The sequence below is a fragment of the Austrofundulus limnaeus genome, unplaced genomic scaffold (genome assembly GCF_001266775.1).
Source record: "Austrofundulus limnaeus strain Quisiro unplaced genomic scaffold, Austrofundulus_limnaeus-1.0 Scaffold64, whole genome shotgun sequence".
NCBI lineage: Eukaryota > Metazoa > Chordata > Actinopteri > Cyprinodontiformes > Rivulidae > Austrofundulus > Austrofundulus limnaeus.
The window spans coordinates 1,126,752-1,135,829 of record NW_013952466.1 but is presented as its reverse complement, the minus strand read 5'-3'; the positions used below and the strand labels follow the sequence as shown (position 1 = coordinate 1,135,829).

The following is a 9,078-nucleotide window of genomic DNA, read 5'->3' as shown; positions in this document are numbered from 1 at the left end:
AGTCATAACATTATGAGATTAAAGTCATAACATTATGAGATTAAAGTCATAACATTACGAGATTAAAGTCATAATATTACAAGAATAAAGTCGTAATATTACGAGATTAATGTCGTAATATTACGAGAATAAAGTCGTAATGTTACGAGAATAAAGTCATAACATTACGAGATTAAAGTCATATTACGAGATTAGTCATATATATTACGAGATTAATGTCGTAATATTACGAGAATAAAGTTATAATGTTACGAGAATAAAGTCATAATATTACGAGATTAGTCATAATATATTATGAGATTAATGTCGTAATATGAGAATAAAGTCGTAATGTTACGAGAATAAAGTCATAATATTATGAGATTAGTCGTAATATCACGGGAATAAAGTCATAATTTTATGAGATTAGTCATAATATATTACGAGATTTATGTCGTAATGAGAATAAAGTCATAACATTACGAGATTAAAGTCATAATATTACAAGAATAGTCATAATATTACAAGATTAATATTACGACTTTAATATCATAATATTATGACTTTATTCTCATAATACTACGACTTTAATCTCGTATTGTTATGACTTTATTCTCATAACATTGACTTTATTCTCGCAATATTACGACTTTCTCGTAATAAAAAAAAACTCGTAGTGTGGCCTTAATACTCCGTCGTACTGTATGAGATGACTTCCTAAAACCAAACAGGTTTTACCTTTCAATAAATTTGACCAATTAAAGTTTCAGATTAAACAAACACACACATTAAATCCGCTCACCCAAACATGTAGGCTGTTTATTGCTATTTTCAAGCCACCAGTGGCCTTGCAGTTCACAGTTCAAATTGTCATAGAGGCAGTCTGAGTCACCTGACTGCACCATCAACACCCATAAAGTTTCACAGCTTTTGTTTTTACTGTTTTCACCCTTGTTTCAGATCAGTGAAACTGTCTTTTCATATAGCAATCAGACACAAACACAGCATAAACTTTGTTTCCTCGTCTTGTGTCACAGTAGACATTTAAAAATGTTTCTGAAGTCAGTGCCTGAGACATTATTGTTCCTCTTCTAACATAAACTTATTTTTAAAAGTTCGTTAGCATTTACATGATCAACATGTAAAAGAAAAAAAAAACAAGTTAAAACATCACAGTTTTTCTAAAAAGAAACACTAGCCTTGCTCGAAGCAATGACAGTTAACACCATACGGGAAACACAGCTTATTAAAATTAGAAAGCTGAAGTCTTTTCACTATTTCATTGAAAACAATTCATAAAATAAAAAACCTCACAGCATCACAGCAACAAAGATATGATACAGAAGATATTTGTGCTTTTTAATTAGCCAAAAAAAAAAAGGCTCTGGCATATGTTGAGATGGTTTCAGAGTTCATACACTGTTAACTCTAGAGATAAATGACATATCACTACAACAGTGGTGGGCATAGTTCCGCTAATATGCTAACAGCGGAACTAGTTTCTCATTTAGTCGCTATCTTTTGGAATCCTTATCGGACCAATTAGCTTCCACTAAATTGGCTTCTGCTTAGTTTAAGTCTGCTAAAGCATTCACAAGTATAAAACTTTTATTTTTATGTCATTTATCCTGACTTGATCTCCTCTTACAAGCAGTCCTGGATGTGGCAGGCATGTTAAATGTGTCTCAACTCAGGGGTTGTTTGGGTAGGCTGCATATAACGGCTATGAAATGTCATCGGATGTTTGTTTGCGTTACTTCGGCATCTTCGTTTTTCCGCACAATGAATCCTGGTATATTGTTGACTACGTAGGATATTCAGATGCAGCCTACGTTTTCGAATTTTTGTTATACGAAAATTAGACAGCTTAGCGACGTGACATATGCGGCCTAAAATTGCATCCTACGTGGGCTGCAATGTTAACGGTCTTAGCGGTCAGCGTTAGTTTCCTCTAATTTTTTTAAATCTGTTTAGCGGTTTAGCGTAAACCGAGGTATGATTCCTGTTCAGCCAATTAGTCCTTAGTGAAGCTAAGCTGTGCCCACCCCTGTACTACAGTTACTACGATACCACAAATAAACAACTGTTTCAGTTTTAATAAAAAAGACCATAGATTGTTTGAGGTTAGAAAGCTGCAGGACATTTGAACTTTTTTAAATACATTTTTATAGACTTTCCTTAATATACCATTCTGGTGTGGTTGGAATGGTGTTTACTTTTTGCACAGCATTTTTCCAAAGTTAAGACATAAGTTCACATTTGCCAAACAAAAAATGGCATAAATGTATATTGAAAGTCAGGGAAAAGGTCTGTCTGAGCTCCATATGCCATTCTTATAGCACGTTAATTTTCCTGTTGATGGTAACACTTCTCATATTTTCACGTCTTGGTGTAAAGCAGTGCATTTAGAGACTGGTTTATAATTTGAGGAAGTAAAATATTTTATAGTACTTTCATAATTGTTGCCCTGTTGTGTAACAATTACAACTTTATGCAGATGATAAGCTGATATACTCCGTGAACGTTGGATAGGCTGCTGATAACTCGTTCCCTGATTCTGCCGTAAGGCGGCTAGAAGTTGTCGCCCTCGTCTCTGCGGGACATTATGAGCTGCCTCCTCGGCCCTGTCAGGTGAGGAACACTGGAGGGAGAGTCCAGAGCTCCGGGGTCCAGCTTAGGTGTGGAGATGCAGCGTGGCCCGACACGGCCCATGAGTCCGCGCACGTCCCTGTGAAGGGCTGGGTCACTCGGGATGGAGGTGAGCCGAACTCCGCATTCGAAACCTCCAACGTCCCGGTCCAAGTGGGGGTTACTGGCGCTGCTGGGCGACTGCGGATCAGCGCTGAAGTATAAGGTGGAACTTGATTCTGTGGGGCAGAAATAAGGCTCGGGACTGTCTCCGAAGACAGACTTACCCTCGGGGGAGCTACGTTTGAAATCTGATGTAGGCGACTCCATCGGGCTCTCCATCTCCAGACTGTCAAATTCTTCCTCAGGCGGTTCAGTGGACGTAGGTTCACTTAAGCTCTGGAACTCATCTTTGCAGTCTGAGAGAGGAGCTAGGCCTTTCCCTTGTGACTCCGAAGTGGAGACCCCCTCACAGCTGCCTGCAGCTGTATACGTCATGCCCTCGTCACTCTTAAACCCTTGGTTGTACTCCTCCACGTCCAGAATGGCGGCTGGTCCCCCGGCTCCGTACGCCCTGTTGATTTTATTGACATCTCCCGTTTTCAGAGCTAGGCGAATCAGGAGCCAGTGGTGATGGAAGCAGGGGCAGGAGCTGTTGGAGTGGTCGCCACAGTTCCCAGGGTGCTCCAGCAGAGAACCCGCCACGCCGGAGAGGGAGAAGCTGCCGTGGTTTTGGATGGACGAAGCCGGCAGACTCTTGTCTCCAAGAGAGAACGAGGACTCCCCCTGCTCTATGCACGTGCTGCCCATGTGGTGACGGTTCAAACCGTGGGAGATCTCTGTGGATTTGGGATGGAGGAACCGGTAATAGAGGACCAGAGAAGTGGCTCCTGAAAGGCACAATGAAAGAAACAAAATTAGATTTGAATACTTTTTTTTCACAACAAAGGTTTAAAGGGATCCCTGATTAGTTGTAAAATTAGACTTTATTTGATAAACATTTATTTTAACTGTATAATAAAGACTGTAAAAATACTGTAGGCTGTTTAGTTTTGTAAATTTTTTAAAATATATTTTAATACAGACGGAGCCATTTTATTTACACGCAAAGCATTCTGGGTAAATGATGACGTGGATAGGTCATCGGTGCGAGGCTGCTAGCGAGCTATATCCACCCTGAAGGTTAATCTTGGACAATATCTGATGATCGACTCTTTTAAATGAAACCAGAGAGCGTTGACAGAGAGGAGAAGGTAGAAATGACTCAGCCTGGAACTGAAAATATGGATGGAGGACAACAGAGCTGCTTCATGGAAGAAGAACCTCAGCTTAACCTGTTAGCCTTCGTGCTAGCACTGACGCTATATTGCCTTATATGTATTAGCTTGGTGCTAGCGCAAAAAACAAGCTAAACTCAGGTCCTCCATCCATATCTGTAGTTGCATTCTGAGTCATTTTTGTGTTCCCCTCTCTGTCATGTGGATGGAGGACCTTAGTGACGAGAGGAGAATGTGTAGCGCGGAGCTAATATATATATGGTGATAGCGTCAGGGCTAATGCTAAAGCTAACAGGCTAAGCTGAGGTTCTTCTTCCATGAAGCAGCTCTGTTGTCCTCCATCCACATTTTCAGTCACAGGCTGAGTCATTTCTACCTTCTCCTCTCTGTCAACGCTCTCTGGTTTCATTTAAAAGAGTCGATCATCAGATATTGACCAAGATTAACCTTCAGGGTGGATATAGCTCGCTCACACCGAGGACCTATCCACATCATCATTTACCCAGAATGCTTTGTGTGTAAATAAAATGGCCCCGTCCGTGTAATATATTTTTAAACTTTTAGTTTAAAAATTCTAAAAACTAAACAGCCTACAGTATTTTTACAGTCTTTATTTTGCAGTTAAAATATATGTTTATTGAATAAAGTCTAATGTTACAACTAACCGTGGATCCCTTTAAGACATGTTTACTTTGAGCATTTAAATTTTTAAAGTCCAACAATACAAATAATGATGTAGTTTCACCAGGAATCATTTTAACCTGTGTGAATCCCCTAAATGGTTTTGTCTGTCAGGTTTCTCAGAAATGATTAGATGCTCTGACACTATTCTAATTATTACAAGAATCAGGCTAGTTTCTACTTTCGCACAGCTGCTGCGGTCAGAATGACTCACCGAGGAGAAAGCTGCACAGCACAGAAGAGGGAAGGGTCATGCTGTCCCATGATGCCTCACTCAGGAAGTCAGAGGCAGCCAGCAACAACGTGGCGTTCTCTATGAGCATGAACTAAAGTCAGAAAGAAGGTGACACCGTCAGTTATCTGTGGACGACCTTACGTCACTGCGAGCCGAGGACACAAAGGTGAGGATGACGGTGCTCGTGTATCTGTTCGTGTGCAGGTGGGACAAAGCAGCACACAGAGAGTGAAACTATTTATTAAAAATACAAATAGATAGTTCCCACGTGATGTCAGACTTCCTACATGGGACTGCCCATTGTGATGGTGGAAACCAACTATCCCAATAACATAAAATACTGTAGAAAATAAATTATTGTTTCAGCTTTCCACTCCATTAATTGCGCATGAATAAGAGAAACACGATGCTTGTATATTGCTGGGTTCAAGGGTGTAAAAAAGGTGATAAATAAAGCAAAGTTTTTTTATATTTTATTATAATTTTGTTAGATCACCCGCTTCGGATGTTATCAGTCCATTAAATGGACGTTATTAGCCGTTATCAGTCCCATAGAATGGCTTCAGACTGTCAGCTAGTATGAGGCATAAAGCCACTAAGTGTTTTATGCAATCTGGTTAATATGAGGCATAAAGTCACTAAGGTTAATTTTAGAGAAAATGACATGGGCTACGATTAAGTAGACCGGACTCCGGCGGTAGCAGATTGTTGCATTCCAACGTATATGGCACTGGTTAACCACTAGGGGGCAATGTTGGGATAGTCTGAAGCCATTCTATGGGACTGATAACCCACTAGGGGGCACTGTTGGGACAGTCTGAAGCCATTCTATGGTACTGATAACCGCTAATAACGTCCATTTAATGGACTGATAACATCCGAACTGGCTGATTATATACAGAGGATTAAAAGCAGCAAACATTAGCCTACTTTGCTACTTAGCATTGAGCGTCAATGAGTGTGGCCAGCTAATAAACAGAGGAAACAAGCCGCCTAACACTGCATGGATTTGCTCCGATTTTTTTAGCAGTAAGAAATAAGAAAACTGATCCCGACAGTCTATCAGTCATAATGGAGACTTGATCTGAACGCCAAGTGATTGCATCAGAATACCTGGGATATCCACGCTAATTTGAGACTAGAAATCAAGGCCAACGTAGTACGACATCAGATTTTTGGTCTTTAGTTTCAGTATCCTCACATCTTTCACCTGGCACTATTGCTTTTGGTTGAAAGTGTCCAAAATCTTAAAGGATTCAAGTTTATTCATAGTGCCGGCACACATTTAGTCCTTTACCTCTTCATATCTCAATAACAGCAAATCTTTCCTTTGTGGCTTTTTAATGACAAACTATTATATCTCCGTAATATGATTCAGCCTTTCATTAGGTCATAGCTCACAAATGTAGAAACAAAGCTAAAAACCAAAGCCATCACAACGTTGCTCATAGGGCTCACAGGTTACGGAGTTTAGCAGACCACTATCATAATGGCTAGCTTCCGGTTTGACTAGCTTTTGATCCGGTCTTGTGGGAACTATCTACAAGCAGACTTTCTTTTGAAGTCATCTTACTGAGTAGAAGCTAGCCATGCGAAAGCGTGAGGGTCCATCTTTGACGTTCAGGAAGAGGAAGACGTGGATGAGCCCCAGGACGCCATTAAAAGTGCGCCAACGCCAGTGTCCGTTGCAGATGTCTGGTTGCTGTGAGACCAGCCAAAAGGAGGCTGTGAGCCAGTGAAAACCTGGATGTCAACACAAACAAAAACGGTCCAGTCAGTGGTCCATACTCAGTTTGTTGAACAGATGCAGAAGAGGTGACTGAAAACTGGATCAAAAGGTCACATTGCAAATTACATCACTTAATTATGACAAAATCTTAACATTTAAAACAAATTTTAACTAGAGAAATTGCATTTCCTGCGAAAATGCTAGTGTGAATGCTTCATGCAGAAAAATTAAGCTGAATGCATCTGAAACTAATCTGAAAATATTTAATAGCAAGTGTTAATCACGTTGAAAAGCTGAAAGAAGTAAAAAAAAACAACATAACTTCGCAGAAAAACAGTAAAAAGGAGCACAAACCTAGTTGAAAACAACAGAAAACAGCTAAAAGCTAAGCGCTAAAATAACTGAATATAGCTGAAAACATCTGTAAGAAGCATAAGAAGCACAAATGAGCAGAAAAAAGCACAAGTTGAAAAAAGCAGAATAGCAAAAACAAGCAGATCTACAGCTAAAAAAGCAAAGTTAAATTAGCATAAAATAAGCTAAAAAATAGTAGCCACGAGTTGAAAGTAGCACCTTGATAGTGAAACTGCTGTAAAAAAATGAATAAATAAAAACAGAAAAAGCATACAAGTACATTAATGTGCCAATTTGTAGTAAATTAACTAAAACAGCCAAAAATTTCAGTTAAACAGCTAAAAAGTAGCTGAAATTTTTTAAATTAGCACAAGGAAGCGTAAGGAGCACAGGTTTGCTGAATTAAGCTGAAAAAAGTTGTAATAGCTACAAAAATGTGTATTTAGCTTAGAAAAGCTAACCTTAGCTAATAACAGCATTAGCAATACATTATGTTTTATGTATTATGTTATTAGCAAAACATTAGCAAAAATTTCCGCAAATAGCTGAATATATCAGAAAGCATCTGTAAAAAGCCTAAATAGCACAAAGTAGCAGAAAAAACACAAAAAAGTAGAAAAAGACAGAAGAATAGTGGAAAAACGCAAAATTTTAGATGAAATAGCAGAAAAAAATCTAAAGTTAGCAAAAAAGTAGCTGAAATTAGCACAAGAAAGTGAAAAAGAGCATAACCAGAACAAAATGTGTAAGGTGCTGTAAAGATTTAGAAACATTTTAAAGGAGTTTAAGGATGTTGAAAACAGTTTCGTTCATTTCAATGGTAAAAAAGTGGTTAAAAAGTGAAATAGCTAAAAACGTATAAAAAATGAAAAAACAAGTCATAGCAGCCCTCACTTGATTGAGCTGAATGTTTTGATATATGAATCGTTGAAATATAACAAAAACTGTGGAATGAGTTAGATGCCAAAAAAAAAAAAAAACGGAAAAAAAATGATCTAAGAAGCATTCACACGATTAGTTGAGAAATGTTAGAATTTTCCTAATACCACTGTTATTCAAGCAATTTGTCTTTTAAAACAATAGAATAAAAAGGATTTGTCCATGCTCACCTGCTACTCCACAGACCCACCAGTTAAAGACCCTGGCAAAGAACATGAGGCAGGTCACCCTGGCCCCCAGCATGCCCACTCTCCAGACCAGCTGGCACAGCAGGGCTGCTGGAGGCATGGCCAAGTGGCCTGGTCGTATCAAACAGCACGCTCGACTGTACAGCACCAGGGCCCAGGAAACAGACAGCACGCATAAGCCACAGCAATAGGCCACTGAGCATAAAAACATTAACATTATTAGCGCTTTACATCTTATTGCACGTCCTTGAAAAGTAACAATATAAAGCTTACCTGGTGATGCGATGCCCACGTCAGTAGACACCACGATATATGCTTGCAGGAGGCTCTGAGGAAGCGTGAGGAAAAGGGCTTCCAGCAGCCAAAGGGCAGCAACATCTGCCTGCTGCATGACGGCTGCTCCGAGCTCAGCCACCGAGCCCTGCATGCGCAACACAGACCTCATGCAGTCCCACAACCTGCCGCAAGAGGACGACACAGACCAAAACCCTGAACAGAGATGACCTCAAGACTTCAATGACAGAGCCATGTGGAAATAATTTCCTCTGGTGAACACCCAGTGTGTCGTTATGTACACGTATCCCTAATTAAGGATCTCACCTTTTGAAGATGCCCAGGTGTAATATGTGTATGACAGAGAGGTAGCACCGCCTGTCGTCCCCGTCATCATAGTACCATTTCACACTCAGCAGCTGAACGGCTGTTCCCGGAAGGAAGAGGCCGAGTGTGAAGGCTGCCCAATGTGTCTCCTCATTCCAAAGGTAAAATCCTATACAATAGATCACTGATACACACACACACAAAGAGCAGGCATGAAAATATAGATTAGTTTAAGAATGAAGTGATATAGTGTGTCAAAACAGTCGTGACGCTTTTAACCCTCCTGTTGTCTTCGGGTCAAAATGACCCGCCACTGTGTTAAAACCCCCCAAAAAATCCCCTAAATGTTATTTTTTTAACTTGAGATTTTAAGACTTTGCCTAGATTGGCCAAAACAATAAAAAAAGTTAAATGTTGCTTTTATTCACATTTCCATGTAAGCTGTACAAAAAAAAGTACAAAGATGGT

General features: G+C 39.6%; 1 protein-coding gene across 1 annotated transcript in view; it reads right to left on the bottom strand.

Annotated features, from left to right (window-relative positions):
* Positions 1-772: 772 nt before the first annotated feature.
* Positions 773-9,078, bottom strand: part of xkr5a (XK related 5a) — a 16,904-nt gene continuing 8,598 nt past the window's right edge. Inside the window, exons 2-7 of the mRNA XM_014009980.1 lie at positions 8,611-8,794; positions 8,284-8,468; positions 7,993-8,205; positions 6,374-6,543; positions 4,780-4,891; positions 773-3,497 (exon numbers count right to left, since the gene is read on the bottom strand). Of these exons, the coding sequence (XP_013865434.1) occupies positions 2,551-3,497; positions 4,780-4,891; positions 6,374-6,543; positions 7,993-8,205; positions 8,284-8,468; positions 8,611-8,794 (1,811 nt within the window). The 3' untranslated portion in view covers positions 773-2,550. The remainder of the gene's footprint in view (positions 3,498-4,779; positions 4,892-6,373; positions 6,544-7,992; positions 8,206-8,283; positions 8,469-8,610; positions 8,795-9,078) is intronic.